Below are 21574 nucleotides of genomic sequence, written 5' to 3'. Positions count from 1 at the left end.
ATGTGTTGATTTATGAACCAGTGTTTTGTGGCTAAGACAGAAAAGTATGGTATGAAGACGAAAAGCATGTGTTGCAATTGTGTGTGAAAGGAAGAATGAGATGACTCTGGTGCAGAGAAACAACATGATATAGCTAGATATGTGGGCAATACATCCACCTGTATTATTTTACTGCAATATTATCTTATCACAATGTGTCAGACGATAACAAGAGAAGCCAATACATGAATGCCAAAGGAATGTTAGGGGTTATTTAGCAAGTTTGCCCAGTACAGGTCACCAGAATTTCTTTGCATGTTTCAGGAAAAGTTAAGTTAACCTAAATAATCCACTCACATAGCTGTTCGCTGCAGGCTTACAGAAATAAAGTAATGGTGATACAGCTTTTGTGGCTGTTACCATGGGAATATGCCACTTATTATAATTTCTCATGGAGGAAACCCAATATTTTTCCTTTTTTTTTTTTAGAAACTACTAAACATATTTGCAAAGCTTTTGTTGGCCTTGCATTTTGGAATTAGAAAAACTGTGCATTCCTGAGTAGTATTTACTTTATATCCATCTGTGTTTGTCCCTTCGGTTGTCTTGCCGGGCTGCCATGTATTGTAATCCCAGCTCAAGAGTGGGATACAGCAAAGCTCCCCAGCTGCACTACTCGGGACAATAATGGAAGGTGCTCTGCTCTGGCTGGCACGCAGCCCAACTGCAGGTCAATACTTCCACAGACTCTGCGACTGCAGTGCCTCTCTTGAAATAAGTCTTCATTCCCCCAGATACACCTCACGCCTAAAGCAGAGAAGTCTGCACTGCATCACAGACCGTTAACGTGTATCCCCCATCTGTATCCTACCACTTGGCAAACTTTTAACCAAAGGAGCTCATCTTAGCCGCACCACATTTGACACCAACAACAACAACATTCCGTTTATATTTACGTAGCTACACCACTGCGGCCATTCAGTAAGTTTTAAGAGGAAAAAGCAGCCGGTATTTCCCCGGAACCCACAGTAACGCTAAGGTTGGCTAACGATCAGTCATGATGTGACATAGTGGAAGTAACGTTAGCTAGAAAATGTGCGCATAGCTTAATTGAATCGCTTCAAGTTGCCCCCTGTCCCCAGTGTGGTCATTGAGCATGAAGATGTAACTTAACTTTAACTTTATGTGTAAAGTTAATCGGAAGTTGCTCTATTTAGTTGAAGTTAACATTAGCAGTTGTTAGTAACGGCGTGGAATTCGATGAGAAAAGCAAACGAGGTTTAGCTAACGGGAGAATCACACCACCAACTATTTTCCTACCGACGTAATGTTAATGGTAGGGCGGCTGTCCACGTACTAGAAAACGTTAGCGACCCTAAAGCTAGCAGGGTTTGAAAAGAAACACATCCCACTTGAACACAACAAAGACGGGCCGGTTTCGCTGTGGTAAATCGGTGACTGACTTAACGGCGGCCGCTCCGAGCAGCCCAGCGGCAACTTCTTTCACTGGCTCAAAAGTAGCACAGGCAAAGTACAAAAGAAAGCGTTAACTCACAGGTAAGTCCGTACAAGGTGAGAAGAGATTTTAAAAGTAGCAGTCCTTTAGCGGTAGTCGGCCAATTCCTCTTCTGTAATCTTGTCTCCATTATTTCAGTCTCCGTGTGTGTTTGTGTGCGCGCGCGCGCTGTGGCACTCTCTCTGCTCCGTCGTCTTCGTCCTCCTCCTCGCTCGTCGCTGCTCACTCTGGCTGCCTCGCTCGCGCTGCTGGGGAGCAGCTCTCCATAGCGACGCGACCGCGTGGGTTGTACCACTTCTCCAGGACAACACAAACACACGCAACCTATGCACGCACGCACGCACGACCGCACACGGTCCCAAAATCCCCCATTTGATTTGGTCTGCCTTCAGTGGTCTCTGGGACCCTCCCCACCTCATACACAGGCCGCATCCTCTGTAGTTGCAGTCATTCAGTGGTATCTGTGGAAATTGTTTTGTGTCTTTCATTTCGTGGTTGCGGCACTTTAGGCTTTAGAGCTAATATTGCTGCCTCATGTGTTGTCCAGCTTATCATGATTCTCACATGGGTGTTTTGCTGTTTCAGTAGCCGCTTAACAGCTGGCCTGGGGACAATGGTTGAAAATAAGCCATCTGACTACAGCACATGTTGGTCAAAGTAATAAAGGTGCTACTACACATTTTACTCAAGTTGAAGTACTAACGACATGCTCCATAATTAGCACCGACAGCACAAAAGTACAAGAACTTCGTTAAGAAAATGCATCTTAAATATGTCTAATGCAATTGTACTTCAGTACTTTTATTTTCAGCTATACGTATTTGTTATAATTATTTAGTCATTTTGCATCTACTTGTGGCTTGTGTATCTTTGGTGACATTTATGCTTATTTTGTGTTTTATTATGCATCTCTTTTTAGTTATTTACTATTTATTTGTTATATATTTCTAGTAATTTCTAGTCTCTTTATTTTTTCTCTGTGCATCTTTCAAACATCCCTATGTCATTTGATCTGATCTCAGTGGTACAAAAGTTAATAACCTAAGTACATTAACTCAATTCTGCACAGGGTATAAGTACATATATCGGTCCACCATACTTCTACGCTGATACTTCCACTGCTGTACTTCACAAGGGTTCCTTTTTACCCCGTAACGTTTTCCCTAACCTGTAACCTAAAGCTGAAATGATTAGCTGAATAATAAAGGAGATGTTTTACATTGGGTTATAGTTTGAATTATAAAATACAAATGTCCACGCATATTCTTTCACTTTCTCAAAAAACTAAAATACAGTAAAATTTAGTTTGGACCATTAGCCCACTGTTCAAGCCACATTTGTGAAAAAGATCAAATTAAACCATTAATTATACAAATAACAGGTTACTTTTTAGGCACTATTATCTTCTTCACAGCCATGCCCGGACAGATAGAGGTTCATTGTCTTACTAAAGGAGAAACTGTATCTTTGTCTGTTTTTTTGTGTGTGTGGTGCATTGTGTTGTGGGGACCAACCTTATTACGTATAACTCTTTAGCCTCCCTAAACCACCAGATCAGCCTATTTATAGTACAAATATTCATAGGTGTGTTTCTAATTGTAAGTTGCTATAACTTTTTTTTAATTTGACAGATTTTTAAGAGTTCTTGATTTGCTATAATACCATAAAACTGGTGTAATATGGATAATACACAATGGCAAACATTACGTTCACAAAATGTTCAATCTACCCCCCTGAATGAAATGATAATCTGCATATTTTTGAGCTTATTAAGAATTTTTCACTTCACCACAGCCTATTTAGCACATTGGAGATTAGAAGAAATGGAGGGTCCAAAAACATTCACTAAGGAGAAACTAGTTAAAGGACTTGCTGTTGTACCACTGACCAGGCCTATTTTTTCACTCATTGTTGTGCTGGAGACGGCTGAAGGACACATTTTGTAGACAATGTACAACCAATGTTATGAAACTATTCTAAAAGTGTGGGAAAATAAAACAAGGAAGTGAATGTGAAAGTTAATATAAAACCCAGTGGATTAGCTACTGAAGGACAAAACAGTCACATGCAACTTCACTTATTGCAGCTTCAACACAGTCACACCGTGACCGTACTCTGTTGAAACAATGTGGTAATGAAAAACTTTCTTGCATTGTTCTCTTCTTTGAGATAATTACAGCTTTTCCACGTTCATGTGCAGCACAGTGTTATTATCACACACTGTAGCTTGAACTGATTACTTGCTCCTTCAGCAGTTTTAGGCAGACGACATATTATTTCACTGAAGATAAGCAAAAAAAAAAAAAAGAAAAAAAAAGAAAGTAAAAAAATGTGTTTCAATGTGGTTCCCTCATTATGAGCTACTCATTTCATTCTGCAGTGAGGTCTTCACAGCCCGTATTAGCATGGAGTTCTCATCAGTAGGTGTGAACTCTGCGGGGAACTTCCATCTCCTGCAAAAATATAAGCCATTCCCTCTCCCTGTGATTAAAGCATGGCCCATGATGTGTCACCACACTGTACCCCCTACCTTTTTTTACCCTCTGGTGGTTTATTTATATCCTCAAAGAGCTATAAATCCCCAGGTGAACGTGCTGCCCTTTTCACCAATCAATCCTAACTCCTGAGCTTCTTTGCATTGGAACAGTAAAGTCAGTGCAGTGAGGAGACTTGTCTCTTCATCAGATGATAAATCACATCCTATTTTCTTTCACAAACCATTTAATGTTTTAATATCACATCACCGATTGTGGAGAAATAGTTTCAGTGAGGATTATTTCACACCACTGGCATAGCCCGTGCTGCATAAATACTCAAGCCCACGGTAGCACTAAATAGTTTGAGCATTTATGGCCCATGACCTTTGTAATTATGGTTACCTCATTGAGGCTTTATACTGCAGAAATACTTCTCAATAAGCACTATTACATTTTTGTTACGGGCAGGCAAGACTGCACTGGCACTATCTCCCCTGTGACCAGTGGGTGCACATCTACACAGACTGTCTGGGACATTTGGTTTCACAGACTGTGAAAACAGCCTTTGTTAAACACAACATTCCTCACTAGTCTCATTGGTGAGCCAGTTCTAGCACACCTCAACCCCCCCCACCACAACACACTCACCGTCCCATCCCATACCAAGGCTTGACCATCTACTTTAGTGCAGAGGGGGGTCATCTCACTGCTGACGCTACACACTCGTGTTTGCAGCTTCCTCATAACGAGCTCCCTGTGAAATGACCCTTAGCAGCACACGCTGACCTTTGGAAGGCACACGTGAAGACAATTAAGACAGCATACCTGTTATAGGACATATTGAAGACCTAAACACTGAGTTGATTTGGAAGAGAAGGAGACAAACAATGAACTTTGTTTGAGTTCAGAGTGATACGTACAGTTCATTATATGTTAAAGACAAAATTTCACATCCAAATGTATGTATACAGTTGTATGCAAAAGTCTGGCATAAGCAGTTCACAATTAAAATGTCTAAAATGCTCCTAGGGACTGGCAGTTATGGTAAACTGTGTAGGAAAAGACAATACGGTAGTGGCCTAATGGTTTGAGAAGTGAGCCTCTAATTAAAATAATTGAAAATACTGCATGTCTGCTAGGAGACAGGAAAAGGCGGTTCCTCATATGACTACAAAGTCATGACACCCAGTTTCAGTGATGTACAAACAGGGTCTACATGATTCTGTTTGAAAATGTACCTGTGACTGCATTGTAAAAGTTATTGTGTGAAGATTGCCAAGTCACATCTGGATAAGCCAAAGTCTTTTGGGAAACGTGTCCTGCGGACAGATTAATTGACAATCAGGCTTTTTTGACCACAGGAAACATTTGTACAGGTAAATTGGCAATGGATTCAATTAAATATCAGCTGTAAACACTGTTTCCTGCAGTCAGTCAAGAAAGGGAAATTGAAAAGAGGCCGACTCCGAACACAAAAAAATGAACAGCTTCAAGAAAACCCTCACAGTTCACTGACTTGAATATCATTTAAAATCTGGCAGAGTGGGTGAAAATTCCTGAATCAAGAAGACAAAGGTTTTCAGGTGGCTACGAAAAGTGTCTGTTTACTGTGATATCTGACAAAAGGGGGGCTTATTACTTAGCACACACAACTTAGAATGGGTTTCTTTACCAATAATACTGTAGTACTACTGCATTACCCTTTTTACTCTTCAAAATACAACAATATAATTTAGATTTCTGCTAAAATATGTTGTTATATCATTAATATTCATACAAATATTTGTGAATATTTTTGGAAAGATCAATAAAAAAGCATGTATGATATCTGTGGTGACACATTGATACTGATTGTATACGAGGAAGTCTTCATCACTTCGATGAAGGAAATATGTTCTATATTGGACAAGAGTAGTGTGACATGGTTTTATTTTGAACAGGGGTTTGCTAATGTGTACCCAAATGTTTGCACCTGTGTGTCCACTGTATTCATGTTATGGTTTCTCCAACAGTTCACACTTATTATAACTATACTATCAAACAAAAGTGTCAAGTAAAATATGAATATGACTAAATATTAAGTGCGTGATAAGATTAAATTAACAGAACTGAATTTCACTGAATGAAATGTGAAGCAATGAAGCCATCTGCTGGAGAAAAGCTCAACATCGTAGGCAAGTTAGAGAGCATAGGTTTGGTCTGAACCTTAGTAGTATAGCTTTGCAGTCTGCTAAAATTGTGAATCATGTTTATTTCAGCACTTCTCCCAAAGTGCACATAGAACCATATTCACATGCAAATTGGGTAAATTTGACCACCTGCCCAAACTTAAACCTTAATCAGAGTAAGAGAATTCAATCATTTTGTTTTGAAAAGTTTAATAAAAACATCTACACCAAAAAATAGAACCACCAGGTTTTTTTATTGACTAGAAGTAGACAAGCTTAATTTTCTGTCCTGTGGGTGTGTAGAAAGAGAAATGTCATTGTGGATGAAGTGGTGATAGCAGAGAAACGGTCTAAAAACTGGCATGACAATGTCAGGACATGGGTAATTTGCAGTGAATGTAGAGCCGGTGAGTGAAAGAGACAGAAAAAACAACAGGTAAAGCGACACTGCCTTTAAAAGAAAGATGCTCAGAGGAACACGTGAGTAGGAATCAGTGGGAAATCAAACTGCAGAAAATGTGCTGATCAGCCAACAGCATAGTGTTTCTGGGCTTTTATGGTGTTTACAAAATGGTCTCTGCCATTTAAGCAAATGTGACCGCAGGGGACATTTTGATCACATAGTTGGCAAAGACATCTCTCATGTACAACATCTGTTCACATCAACAATTATCTCTGAACAAATCTGGCAAATGCTGATGGTACACAGCTCTCATCCTCTGGCAAACACACAGTGGACATAACTGGCCACATTCTCTTCAAAATCAAACACAAAATTTGATATTGCTCAAGTATGTAAATCACACCAAAGTAAACTGAGAAAATGCTGCAGAGGCAAGTAATAATCTTAAGGGTTTAAAGACTGAAAAGGACGTTCTGAATTGTGTCAGAAGTATTAAAATCTAGTTTTGTTTGTGAGTTTACTCTGAACTGAGCTGAACACTCTTGACTCAAAACAAAAGATGACATTGCAAAGTTGATAAAATGCATTTACACTAAGGGCATATCAGTTTTTTAATGCTTTCCTTAGTTTGTTTTACCTTTGGATATTTATTTCAGTCTTCTCTTAGATAAGCCTCAGGCACCTCTTCCTCATAATTATTACTCTCTAACGAGGCTTTATATTGTGCCAACCTTTCAATCTCCATTACTTTAGTCTCTGCCAACTTCATATCTGCATCCAATGACAGTTTCCGTGCCTGTTCCACCTGTGATTGGGCCACCTGTAGGTTTGTCCTTATCGTGATGGACGCATGCTCAGCTCCTGGAAGCACAAGGATGCATACAAAAAGCTCAAGGATTGGCAAATTTACACCACAGACATTAGACGTAGTCACAAAGAAGGCACATTTGCCCATTTTCTCCTATTTGTTTTCAAAAACCCGCGTTGAATGACAGCAAATGATCTGCATGCTGCAGAAAGGGCGGGATTGACAGCTGCAGAATGCCTACGTGCAGAAACAGTAACACAAAAAGCTTTAACAGCTTAACTCTTTTATTGCTCACAAGAGCTCTGAAATAACTACCTCAACAATGGAACCATGGCATCCCCACCATTCAATCACACACGCGGGCAGTATCTGTCACACACCTGATGTGTATGCCGCCTCAGCAGCCGTTTCACACAGCCTGACTGCACTGACCCAGGTCGACTCGAAACGCTTGCATTCATCCTGTCTGTCGTTAACCTGTCAGAACAGGGAGAATTACAAACCAGGCGCAAACAGCTCACCGCACTTGTGCAGGTCCTGCAAACAAACAGGGCCTGCACGAGTGCTTTCATGGTTACAGTGTGGCTGCCAGTAAATTACCAGAAAAACTGAAGGCTACAGTCAGAATTGCTTTGAAGTTCATCACAGACTAACCTGTGCACGCTGGCCAATGATCACCTGCCAAATTGAATCCTCGTCTGCTGGTGTCAGTTTACCCAGTGAGGCCAGATATCGTTTTTGGAGTGCATCAAGTGTGTGCACTGCCTGTTGGCAAACAGAGAGCAGGTGGAAACAGGCAGGTAAGTTTGGAGTGTGGAAATTTTCCACCTATTATAGACATTCAGACACAAATTAGCATGTAGGGGTTTGTAGACCTACCACTACCATCAGATGGTATTTACACCTTCATATGGTTAAGAACATAGAAGATAAGACCTTTTAATCCGATCACGCAAATTTCATTGGAACAGATAGTTTTAAAGCAAATAAAACGTGGTTGCAAATGCCTTATTAGTAATAACTGCATCAAGCGTGTGACTCACTGACATCACTAATATTATCACTATATTGTTTTTTTTCCTTAGAGTTGCTTTTGTTTATTTTGGGGGGTCTTCATCAGGTGATATGTCTGTTAATTTGGGTTAAGGATTGGTGATTGATTTGTCCAATCAACATGCGGACAATGGTCCGCTGTGGTGACCCTGAACTCGCGGGATAAGCTGAAAGGACAAAACAAAGTGAGACGGTTACAGAATCACCCTTGCAAGCTACACTACCTCCATCGGGCTTCAGGTGAGCTTGTATGCTTTGGATCACAAGAGGAACCTTTCTGTCTCCTCACTCTGGCCTTTACAGCACTTTTGTAGAGTCAGGCCTTAGTCTCTTCAGTCCATGTAACCTAGAACATCTGAGGATCATCTCTACAATTATTTGCAAATTCCAGTCTGGTTTTCAGATTTTTTTTCTGCTGATGAAGGGTTTCCATGCTTGTGGTATGGGCCCTGTATTTCTGCTCATGAAGTTTTCTTTAAATGGTGGGATGTGATACCTTCACCGCTGCCCCATGGATGATGTGACCGTTGTTTTGGGGTTTTTCCTCACAATGCTTCCACCATTCATTCCAAACTGTTGTCCTGGCCATGCCAAGTGTTTGTGCAATGTCTCTGATTGTTTTCCCTTCTTTTCTTGAATTTAAAATGACTTGTTTTTTCCCCACAGACAACTCTCTGGGTTTCAGGATGATTTTTCTGGACCTTTTTTTTTTTTAAACAACAAATGTAGTCTTTACACGTAAAACCCCAAACTAAATCCTTTATTTTTGGTGGACTGTATGTACCACAAATTAAAATCAACCAGTCTGTATTTCTTTCACTAAGGTGAGGGCTGTTCCTACTGATGGAAGTTTACAGTTTATGCCTAATAAAATTCCCTAGGTTTTGACCAGGTTTTTTTCCAGCAGTTTCCAGCAGTGTAGCTCAGATTCAACATATTGTATCACACTGTCCAAATGATAGCGCACTCTGTAGAGCACCTAAAGAAATGACTGCCAATAACAAAAAGTAAATCTCATTTGTGTGTGTTTTTTTATATTACAAAGTTTTACAACTTATATATAAACATAAATGTGGGTAGGGTGGGATTTAAACGTACCTTTGAGTACTCTATGAAGGCATCTATGAGAGCCAAAGTGGTCTGTGAGAGGAAAGTGGTTGAACTGTCTGTTACAAGAGAAGCTGCTCGTTTGATCAGGGAGTCATGAGAGAGGTTTTCAACCTGCAGCACAGACGAGAGGAAACAATGAACAAAGCAGCTAAAAAAGTACAGAGTAAAACTTTTTGTTATGACAGGAAATACTGTGTGACAGCATGTAATTATACAGGGTATGAGCCAACCAAGGGTTTCCTCAGTTTATTTTTTGTTTCATGTAGTGTGTATTGTGAACTGTACTGTAATGTGTGTTGCTCATTGCTCTGCGAGGTGGAAGCCATTTTAAATAGTCGGCCAATAACTACACCTTCTGATGATCCAAATGACTTGGAGGCTTTGACACCAAATCACCTTCTTCTCTTAAAAACCCAGCCTTTGATTCCTTTGGGAATTTTCCAGAAGGATGATCTTTACACTCGCCGTAGATGGAGACAGGTCCAGTATATGGCAGATCTCTTTTGAAAATGCTGGGCTAAAGACCTACCAGAGCTCCAAAAGTGGCACATGCAAAGCGCAATTTTGTTCCTGGGGACATTGTGTTGATTGTTGATGAGTCAGCGCCTCAACTCGTGGGTGATTGGCACGATCATCCACAAAATAAAGGATGGTCGAGGTCTAGTCCGTCAGGTTCGTATCAAGACGAGGACCAGCGAGTTCGATAGACCCATAACCAAGGTGTGTCTTCTCCAAGAATCAGAGTGAGACAGTGGTAAAGACTGATCTCCTACAGTGTGTTAAGTGCTGGTGACCTCTGGCACCAGATGACAGAAGAGAGAACACCATAGAGGAATAGTCATGATGTTTGTAGGTTATTGTATGATTTGTTTTGTGTTTGTGCAAAGTAATTTTACTAATTGTTTCCAACATTAATGTATGATCCAACAACGGGTTTCCTCAGTTTAGTTTTTGTTTATGTAGTGTGTATTGTGAACTGTACTGTACTGTGTGCTATGTTTCTGCGTACTGATGATGTCATTAGTGACATCATACAGCTTTGATAGTTTGCATTTGAAGTTTACCTTTTAAGTTTGTTTGCGGCTGTCAAGGGAACAATGCAGCGCAAAGGGTTTGTGGCAAGAGAAGCGGTTCAGCTCAGCTGAAGGGTGAAGAAGTGACTGGGTAGCTGGAGCAGAGGAACTGACTACAAGGTGGTGTGGACCACAACAAGGTAGAAGGAAAAGGTTCAGTGTGTGGAGGCACATGGGTTCTTACCGAGTTCTGCAAGTTTTACGGGTCAACCATACTTTGAGAAACTTGTTTGTTGAAGCTGTTTGTGAACGTGCTTGTGAGATTACTGTACTTAAACTTGTATGTACAATTGACCCGTCATCGGCCAAGTTGAGAAGCAAGTACAATAAATGTTCTATGTTCGTCAAACAACGATCTCTGGAGCGAAGTTTTTGCTGGAGCGTCAGACTCGAGTAAGACCACCTCTACATACAGTGTACAACAATGATACGGAGTTCACAAAGGCATCCTTCTTGGTCAGGACCTCTCTTCAACATCCACATACTCTCCAATAGTTGATGTTATTAAATAAACTATCTTAACCATTATTTCATAGATGACACAGAGTTTGATTTAACAACATTACCATTACAAGGACTGGGTTTGGCAACATTTACTTTAATAAAAAGGCAGCATTAAAATTATTTTTTTTAAGGCAAAGAAGAACAACTGAAAATCAGTGTGCAGAAATTTGTGGAACAGCATGAGGACAATAACAGATTTTCAACATATCTGAAGAATGAAAAGAACTGTGAAGCAGAATGATTTGCCCAAGCATTTGTCTTCAAAAGGTCTCTCTAAACACTGGATTACTAAACACTATAGTTTCTGTTTGTCAAAGAGTTATTTGAAATTCTAGACTTGGATAATAGATTTAGGGCCAATGTACACTCCTGATCAGCTGCTCTATTATGTATCCTGTTTTCAGATAATTTGGAACCGGTCTGCTCTACTGTCCTCAGAGAACGAAGTCAGAAGGGAGAGGGACCAGTCAGTTTTATGCTGCACCAACCTGAAACAAACTCTTGCTCCATCTGTCAATTCTATTAAACCAGGGATAATGGTTTGACACTGGCTTTTAATAATGTGGTTATGGGACATTTGATCAATATCTTGCCATGCACTGTAATAGGATGATTACATTGTAAATTGTATTATCTTTTATGTCTTTGTTTAGCAGGAGGAGCAATATAAATAAAACTATCTACTTGTGTCTTTGGTAGACGACAGACTCACCTGCTGGAAAGGTACAGCACACAGGCCGCCGCCGACGGACAAAGACGCTATACCCGTGTATAAAATATTTGACCATCTGCCCGGTTTATGGACTGCAGGTCTTCTACTGCTGAGCAGGACTCGAGCAGACCTCCTGCACAAAACAAATACGTTTCAGGTTAACACACGCCCTATTTGATCCAGTGCAGTATTTCTTTAGGATTTCTACCTGCAATTTGACAAACTAGAGACCAACGATGAAGCAGCTACTTTGAAATTGTTTTATTAGTTTTACCACAATTTAGTTTTTATCCAGTCACTGGATAATAAAAAATGACAGTTAAAAAACACACCAATGCTTAATTTTGGCACAATAAACGAGTTTAAGGTGAGACAACTTCCTGGTGTCGTTTCTATCGCGGTCAAACAAAATGTATTTTTTCGCTGTTAAAGACAGAAGAATTTTTATTAACCGACGACTAACTTAGAAAAACACGTATAGATTTAATTACAAACTTTATCAGTGTAACTTTAATATACCTGAGGAAACTGAAATAAGCAGTGCCCCTCTTAAGTGCGGCCATGTTGGTCCGCCAAAATGAAATGTCCGTCTTTGTTCCGTTGTGAACAAAGGTTCCGCTGCTGTGCTTTAGGAAAAGAATGAACACTGTTGCCCTCTTGTGGTGGAATCTCCAGCATTGTCAGTATTATGTTCTATCTTACTGTCTAGTAAAAACATATGTTCTGCCAAAAAAATGTCTCAGTAATCATTACGTAGCACATTTCCCACCAAGACCTGAACATATTATAGACTGGCTTAACTACAAAAAGCAAGCTTTACTTATTCAGGGCAATGTCACTGAGAGGTCGCCTGACTTTTTCAGGAAGGCCCTGAACACATTTACACAATTATACAAACTCCTTGAAGCTCCCCAGCACAATCATAGTCTGACCTGTGACCTGTTAGTTTTAACTTTCTGAGTAATATAATATCAGTGCTCTAGGACATGACAGGTCCTGGGAAATCCAAACTATTTATTTATAGACAAGCCGAGATGTTTTGAGGTGAATTCTCCGAGAGGGTAGTGGCAATTGTGGAGCTATTGTGTAACATGCAAAGTTATGATCCCCAAATCTACTTTGAGCTTGAGTCTTTGAGTACTTTGAGTCTAATTTGAGCACTTTCCTTAATTCCACTTAATCCAACTACACCACTGTATTAGACAGAATTTCACCACATGTAATTGTGTGGGAGATACAGTAGTTTGTTGGCACACTTTGGGCCCCTTAGCACCAACTCAGCATTGCCTAAATGCCACAGCCCATCTGAGTATTGTTGGAAACAATGCCCGTCCCTTTATGACCACAGTATACCCAACTTTTGATGGCTACTTCAAGTGGTATAATGCATCATGTCACAAAGTGAAGATAATAATAATAAACTGGTTTCTTGAACATGACAATGAGATTATTGTTCATTGTAAGGTTTCTTGGATAGCCCAGTCAACAATAGCATAAGTTATATAATTAATGTACAAACTTACCAATTACAAGAGGTTCACAGAGGTGAAAAGTTGCTAAGAGTAGATTCTGTCACTATGTTCATGAGGACTTCTGTGTTATTGTTGTGATTTTAGATTCTGTTGCATCTTCCTTATGCAATATTCCCAAGCACATGTTGTTTGAAATCACATTTTCTTAGGATGTTACATTACATTTGTCGTCTCTCATTTAGTGTTGAAACCTATTCTGGTTCTCCATTTGAAGCAATATTAATTATTAATTACTTACTTTTGATAACTCAGCAGGAAATTCATGTCATGGATGTGCAGCTGACCAATCTGCAGTAACTGTGTGTTGCTATCATGTCAATATGGACCAACACATATATATATATATACATAAGGAATGTTTCCTGAAGTTTGTTAAATCTATGGCAAAAATAACCGGTTCTGAAGGCAAAAGCCTTGTAGTAGCAAGTGTATTCCTAATACAGTAATAGTGAGTTTAGATAAATGTACAAATTGGCCACAAAGGGGAGCTGAAGCAAAAGAAGCTACAAATGGTCTAATCACTTACTCTGCTTATGCATGTGCAACATACTGCACAACTCATGATGAGACTCAAAATGAAAAGTACTTTCAAACAGTAAAGGCTTAAATCTTCTTCTCTTCCTTTCGGCTGTTTCCTTTCAGGTGTCAGCTGCCACTCCAGACTTCCTCATACTTATTCATACCCACACATACAATACCACAGTTCCTCTCTCGGCACCCTGTCATACGCTTTCTCTAAATCTACGAAGACACAATGCAACTCCCTCTGACCTTCTCTGTACTTCTCCATCAGCTTCCTGAAAGCAAATACTGCATGTGTTGTTCTCTTTCTAGGCATGAAACCATATTGCTGCTCCCATATTGCTGCTCCCTTGTTTGAAAAAAAATTGGCACCAGTACACTTCTCCTCCAGTCCTCTGGCATCCTCTCACTCTCCATGATCTTGTTAAACAAACTAGTCAGAAACTCTACTGCCACCTCTCCTAGACACTTCCATACACTCTTCATCCTCTTCAACTTCCTCCTCACTTCACTCTTACTAATCTTTGCTACTTCCTGCTCCACACCAGTCACCTCTTCTACTCTTCGTTCCCTTTCATTTTCCTCGTTCATCAACTCTTCAAAGTTCTCCTTCCATCTTCCCATCACACACAATTTTATTACAGAGACTGGAACATGAAATTGGAATTACAGGAACTGCACTAGGTTGGTTTAAATCTTATCTATCTGATAGATTTCAATTTGTTCATGTTAATGATGAATCCTCCATGCACAAAAAGGTTAGCTATGGAGTTCCACAAGGCTCTGTGTTAGGACCAATACTTTTTACTTTATATATGTCTCCTTTAGGCAACATTATTAGAAAACACTCCATAAATTTCCACTGTTATGCTGATGATACCCAGCTATATTTATCTATGGAACCAGATGAAAATAATCAGTTAATAAAGCTTCAAGCATGCCTACAAGACATAAAGGCCTGGTTGTCCCACAATTTTTTACTTTTAAACTCAGACAAAACTGAAGTCATAGTATTTGGGCCCAAAAATCTCAGAGATATGATGTCCAACCATATTGTTACTCTAGATGGCATAAGTCTGGCCTCCAGTACTACTGCAAGGAACCTTGGAGTTATGTTTGATCAGGATCTGTCCTTTAACTCACATATAAAACAAATCTCTAGAACAGCCTTCTTCCACCTACGAAACATTGCCAAAATTAGGAGCATCCTGTCTCAAAGTGATGCCGAAAAACTGGTCCATGCATTTGTTACCTCTAGGTTGGACTACTGTAATTCCCTACTTTCAGGATGCCCCAGTAACTCCCTAAAGAACCTGCAATTAATCCAAAATGCTGCAGCAAGAGTGCTGACTGGAACTAACAAGAGAGATCATATTTCACCTTCACTAGCTTCTCTCCATTGGCTTCCAATTAAATGTAGAATAGAATTTAAAACCCTGCTTCTTACATATAAAGCTCTGAATGGTCAGGCTCCATCATATATAGAAGACCTCATAGCACCATATCATCCCAGTAGACCACTTCGCTCTCAGAATGCAGGCCTACTTGTGGTTCCCAGAATTTCCAAAAGTAGAATTGGAGGTAGAGCCTTTAGCTATCAAGCTCCTCTCTTGTGGAACCAGCTCCCAGTTCAGATTCGGGAAGCAGACACCCTCTCTACTTTTAAGTCTAGGCTTAAAACCTTCCTTTTTGATAAAGCATATAGTTAGTTATAGTTATGCTGCCATAGGCTTAGACTGCTGGGGGACCCACCCCCCAATGCACTGAGCTCCTTTCCTCCTCTTGATCATCTCTCCTCTCCTCTCATCCCGCAATTGTCACCACTGTATGTCATTAACTCTGTGTGTTCTCTCCCGTAGTTGTCTTTGTCCTCCTCTGTCCCCTTCTCTCTGTCCCTTTCTGCAGGTGTCCCCCAGCTTTGAAGCTGTGTGTCTTCCAGCGTGAAGCTACTGGTCCTACCAATCTGCCCGATGTTTTGTTGTTGCTTTTTGTTGCTCTGTTCTTTTCTCTCTCCCATTTCCACTCACCCCTACCGGTCGAGGCAGATGGCCGTCCACCCTGAGCCTGGTTCTGCTGGAGGTTTCTTCCGTTAAAGGGAGTTTTTCCTCTCCACTGTTGCCTGTGGCTTGCTCCAGGGGGAATTGTTGGGTTCTCTTTATATATCTTTATAATCTTGACTTCATTCTGTAAAGTGCCCTGAGATGACTTTGTTGTGAATTGGCGCTATATAAATAAAGTTGAATTGAACACTCCTGGCACCTGTCAATACATTTCCATCCTTATCTTTAATCACACTAACCTGCTGCACATCCTTCCCATCTCTATCTCTTTGTCTGGCCAACCTGTACAAATCCACCTCTCCCTCTTTAGTGTCCAACCTAGCATACAAGTCCTCATATGCTCTTTGTTTGGCCTTTGCCACCTCTACCTTCACCTTACGCTGTATCTCCCTGTATTCCTGTCTACTCTCTTCAGTCCTCTCAGTGTCCCACTTCTTAGCTAATCTCTTTCTCTGTGTACACTCCTCAACTTCCTCGTTCCACCACCAAGTCTCCTTGTCCACTTTCCTCTTTCCTAATGACACACAGAGTACCCTCCTACCTGTTTCCCTGATCACATTAGCTGTAGTGGTCCAGTCATCTAGGAGCACTTTCCAGACTGGGGACTGCCACAAGAAGACACTGGCTTGTGCCGCCTTGTGGTTGCATTCAGTAAAGGCTTAAATAAAAAATACAAAAAAAGGATAACAATGGATTGGCATGAAAGTAACAAACTGACAAATCATAGAGCAGTTTACAATAGATTCAATGTAAACCCAACTTTCACCAAATATCTGCTATAGAAAGGTCCTAAATTATTTCTAGTTTTGTGTGTGTGTGTGTGTGCTTCCAGCTTCGTTTTCCCACTAAAGAACTCAGCATTAACAAAAAGCCACATAACTGAAATGAATCCACACAATGTGATGCCGTGTAAAGGGTCAGTTGCTGTATATCTAAGGTTTCATTATTGTCTAATGTGGATTAAAATGTGTACAACTGCCATCATTTAATGTTTATTATATCAGTTAAATAGTTCATGTCACAAGTGAAATAAAGTGAGTTATCAATTACGTTGTTGTTGTAATTTCTTAAATTACTTTATTATATTAAAACTGATCAGGAACTCGAATATTGATTCTATGTTGAATGCAGATATCGTATTTAAAGTTTTGTTAACAATGTAGAACTATTACTTTGTTATTCACTGCAAAATTGTTTTTCAACCAGGACAGATTCATTAAGAACGTCAACAGAAGAGCAGTCTTTAAATTATTAATGAAACCATTAACCAACACTTGATTTGGTTTCAGTGGGGCTTGTGAGTACACACAGGAATACAAGTAACTGAATAATGATCAACATCATTATCACATTAGGAAAAAGTCTGATGAAAAGTTAACTTTTGAACTATCAGTTTCAAATTTCCCCAACACCACAGAGTTTGGTTTCAGAAGCTGACTGTTGCTTACACAGGCCACACACTGACTGTGCATCTGTTACATCCATCCATCATCACCAATGATCTATGGAGGTTTTTCATGTGACAGCTTCAGATCACACAACATCTTCCATTATTTCGGACATGTCACCATTTGACTCATTATTCTGCTGCTTGCTGTAAGTCTCCATAATCTTGCTCCATTTTGGCACTAAACGTTGTTAAATATCCGTCGCCCTCATCACCTCGTGGCCAAATTCGACAATTACTGGTAACAGACACCTAAAGTGTAATCACCAAAGAAGCTTCCACATCCAGGCTGTCTTGATAGCTTTTATTTTCTTGAGAGAAGTGCACCCACAGAGTCTCAAGTCTCCGTCAAGTGCAGTTCGAAAGTCCTAACATATCAAAGATGAATTTATATCCTCCTGTTGCTGGGCAGAGTACTCTTTACCCCCCCAGGCTGCTGCCTCCAGCTTTCTCCTTTTATGGTAACTTTTACAACATATGTTAAGCACATAAGAACTTGGTGCAACCTGGAGATGACTCCATGTGGGCAGTCAATCATATAACTGACCTTGTTCACCTCTGCAGGCACCTCAGCTCAAAAACAAAACACACAGTGCAGTCTGTGATACGTCCAAAATGGCATCCAAAAAGTATCACTTTGTGAAAAACTATATATAAAACTATATTACTCTTATTGTCTACTATCCCATCACACAAGAGGTGGGGTACATGCTGGACTGGTAGCCAGTCAATCACAGGACAACACACAGAGACAGACAACTATTCACATTCACATTTGTTTCTTTTTGCAGTTTAAAGTCACCAATTAAAACTGTATGTTACTAATTATCCAACCAGATTTTGAAAAACTGAACCATCTATTCTGCTGGTGTGTTTGAGAAAACAATTTTAACTCAGCAGCCTTTTCCATGTTGTCTGTCATCTTTTCTCACATCAGCAGCTTCTCGCTTTTTGAAGCCCTTTGATTATTTCGCAATACATGACTTTCTTGGAATCCTCTGAGAAATTTATAGTAAATTATTATGTTATTAAGAGCCACATTTTAATATAATGTGATTAGTTCATAGTTTGCAGTACAGATATCAAAAGGAAGCATGAGGGAGGACGAGGCTTTGACGGGAATATGACAAGGCCTCTCAAACAAACTAGGAAGTTGCTGTTACATGAAAGTAAACCAGTAGAACAACCCAGAGTTTGGGCACATGAAAACAGTGAAAACGTTTCAAATTTGATTAAACATTGACCTCATGTCCAAAAGTTGCAAAATAAATTGTAGGAAAAGCAAAAGTTATCATATGGTTTTATTAACATATAATAATAAATTATTGAAATGGACAATGAAATAATTACATAAATAAATGAATAGTTGTTTAAAGTTTGCAAACTTTTTTTCCTGTTGTATCATTCATCTTCACCCATTAACAGAGACAACTTTAAATAATTAATGAACCAATTAATGAGTTTCACAGTCTATTTGACTTCAGAGAATTAGTGATGTTTGGAGTCGAAGTCCACGTGGAATAAAGCACGACTGCAAAGTGCCACCAGTACCCTCATATTCCCTCGTGGTAGCTCTGTGCAGCTGCTGCACAGTGCACAGAAAATAACAATCTGACATGTCATTGCCAAACAGATACAGAAAAAGTCAATGGAGTTGTGCTAAGATGATGTCATCTGGATGGACTTTTCAGCTTGAACCAACAAGTTATTTTAATATAGGGAAGGCCCACAGATGTTTAAGGGATAATTTAGATAATTTTCTAAGTGTTTTGAACTGTCCACAGTCACCAACAATGAATTTTCTCTACTCATATTTTATAACTTCTCTGCCTGCCTGGATGAACCTGTTTGTCTGTATCACAGACTGTGGTTTTTGTCAAAAAAACAACAAAAAGCACACCAGCCAGACACACCACCCTACTGGATGACATATTTCTTTTTGTGGTCAACATCGCCATAACTCCACTTAAGATGTTGCTTTAGACAAAGGCCAATACGGAGCATGTGGGGCAATGTTTTCTCACAATATGTCTGCCAGACATTTTAGAATGAAGAAATATGTCTTCCACTGAGACAATGGAGACATTTTACCATTTCATGGAGTTAATTTTGAAGTTGATGGTAGCAACACATCTCAAAAAAGTTGGAACAGGGCGATGATATTTCAACATAATCTTCTTCTTTTCCTTTCGGCTGCTCCCTTTCAGGTGTCGCCACAGCGAATCATGTGCCTCCATCTAACTCTATCCTCTGCATCCTCTTCACTCACACCAACTAACTTCATGTCCTCCCTCACTACATCCATACATCTCCTCTTTGGTCTTCCTCTAGACCTCCTGCCTGGCAGCTCCAACCTCAGCATCCTTCTACTGATATAATCACAATTTCTTCTCTGAACATGTCCAAACCACCTCAATCTGGCCTCTGACTTTATTTCCGAAACATCAACATGAACGGTCCCTCTGGTGTCCTCATTCCTGATCCTGTCCATCCTCGTCACTCCCAAAGAGAACCTCAACATCTTAAGCTCTGCTACCTCCAGCTCTGCCTCCTGTCTTTTCTTCAGTGCCACTGTCTCTAAGCCGAACAACATCGATGGTCTCACCACCGTCTTGAACACCTTTCCTTTCATTCTTGCTGATACTCTTTTATCATACAACAGATATTTCAACACAATATAAACACATATTTCTATTATGTTCAGATAACAGCAGCTACAGCGTTTCTCGGTTTAGCCAATATCTATCAAAGTTTAAGTAGGAGATGCAGTACTATTCAAGAACTGTCATCTCTCAACAGTCACCAGGATTTGGATCCATGTGCTCTTTGGAAAAAAATGTTCACTCACAGTCGGCATATAAACACACATTAAGCTCAAGCTATGGGTAATATTGACACCCAGCTTAACAAGACCTCTTTAAAATTTGATCGAGCTGGTATTTGGATATGTTTGAACATCCCTTTCGCCAACTCTTTTTTTAAACTTTGCTAGAGTTCTACACTTTTTGTATGCACTACTGTCTCTTTATTTAAGCAGTTATTCCATCTTGCCTCTCTGTATCTTCCAGCAGTAAAGAGGATCCATTCACACTTCTCGTCAGAAGAGCTCATCCCTAAAATATACCTTTGAACTAAAACTACGAATCCCATGGGTGCAGTAGGTGTGTATTATTAGTAGGTTTTGTCTTCAAAAACAAACTTAGTATCTATGGTTACTGAGGGTTAATGAGGTCTTTTGCATATGAGGTTTATAACTGAGAGGACACTGTAACAGATAACTGTAAATTCTACGTTAAAATTGATATTCATTTATTGTTTCAAGTTTACCTGTATAGTGCAATGCAGTAGGGCTCCAAAAATTACAGTAGCATCTTTCTTTACAGTTTTCACAGCATAATGTAAAATTACAGGCAAGTTGTTTTCTTACTGTACATAATGGAAATTACATTTAAATACTGATAATATTGGATTGTGAAGCAGTTTGAATGTATATGTCATTGCATCTGGCTGTAATTCCCATATGTAGCATTTGAAAGATTTAGGATTTGGGATGAGTTCCTAAGTGAATGTTATTCTTTGATTCATTTATTAACAATAGAATTGTTAAAACATCTTACAACAACATATAGTACTGTGGAATATTAACAGCTGTTTACTGGAAACTCAAGTTGCCAAGTAACTTCTGAAATTTGAATAGAACTGTAACTTCAACATAATAAATATCTCTAAAAAGAATCCTGCAAGATACTGTAATTCTTTTTACAGTGAATAAACACAATATGTCCAATACATTTTTTGGAAAGTTAGTTCTTCACAGTGCGGTTTTGATGAAATGTTTACTAAGTGATCCCCTTGCGATAGGTGGTTGTGTCCTCTATAAAGTCTTCTCTCATATGGACACACACACTTCAGCAGAAGTGCCATATGACTGCAGGATGGGGAATCTGAGTCGCGTGCTTGTTTACTAGTTGATGCTCATCCTTTAACTTTAAGTGCATGTGACACCAGGCTAATGTGCATTGTGCTTGTTTCTGGAACATAAATTCCACCTGTTCACATAAATCTATCTGAATAGAGATTCATTGAAAGAATTTGGTAATCTGACTTGTGCAAATATTTTAAATTATATTGTCAAACACAATTTTTCACATCTGGAGTAAATGTAGAACTACTATAAATTAAGTGTGCCAGTGTCTGAAACAGAGACAAT

The 21574-nt window shown here is 39.6% G+C and overlaps 2 protein-coding genes across 4 annotated transcripts in view; both read right to left on the bottom strand.

Moving 5' to 3' along the window:
* nectin3a (nectin cell adhesion molecule 3a) overlaps nt 1–1834 on the bottom strand; it is a 30766-nt gene extending 28932 nt beyond the window's left edge. The window contains exon 1 of one of the 3 annotated variants that reach the window (XM_067507758.1): nt 1535–1834. Coding sequence is in view for 2 of the 3 variants with exons in the window: in XM_067507760.1 (XP_067363861.1) it covers nt 1535–1625 (91 nt within the window). In the remaining variant the exon portion in view is untranslated. The remainder of the gene's footprint in view (nt 1–1534) is intronic. The other 2 variants (XM_067507760.1, XM_067507759.1) reach the window with 2 other exon arrangements.
* Nucleotides 1835–6333: 4499 nt separating this feature from the next.
* Nucleotides 6334–12405, bottom strand: LOC137129168 (diablo homolog, mitochondrial-like). Its single transcript, XM_067508092.1, has 6 exons — nt 12323–12405; nt 11804–11936; nt 9503–9625; nt 8006–8116; nt 7732–7828; nt 6334–7404 (listed from the first exon to the last, which is right to left on the bottom strand). Exons 1-6 carry the CDS (start codon nt 12364–12366, stop codon nt 7196–7198), a joined length of 717 nt encoding a protein of 238 aa, XP_067364193.1. The 5' UTR covers nt 12367–12405; the 3' UTR covers nt 6334–7195.
* Nucleotides 12406–21574: the final 9169 nt, after the last annotated feature.

The sequence above is a fragment of the Channa argus genome, chromosome 6, assembly GCF_033026475.1.
Source record: "Channa argus isolate prfri chromosome 6, Channa argus male v1.0, whole genome shotgun sequence".
In the NCBI taxonomy this organism is placed as follows: Eukaryota; Metazoa; Chordata; class Actinopteri; order Anabantiformes; family Channidae; genus Channa; species Channa argus.
Note: the sequence above shows the minus strand (reverse complement) of the source record. Positions and strands in the feature narration are given on the sequence as shown.

Coding starts and splice junctions, on each gene's coding strand:
- LOC137129168 (XM_067508092.1), bottom strand. CDS start 12,366: ATGGCCGCACTTAAGAGGGGCACTGCTTATTTCAGTTTCCTCAG. Junction 9,626..11,803: donor GTGCTGTACCTTTCCAGCAG/GTGAGTCTGTCG, acceptor TCTGTGCTGCAG/GTTGAAAACCTCTCTCATGA. Junction 8,117..9,502: donor CCTTCATAGAGTACTCAAAG/GTACGTTTAAAT, acceptor GTTTGCCAACAG/GCAGTGCACACACTTGATGC.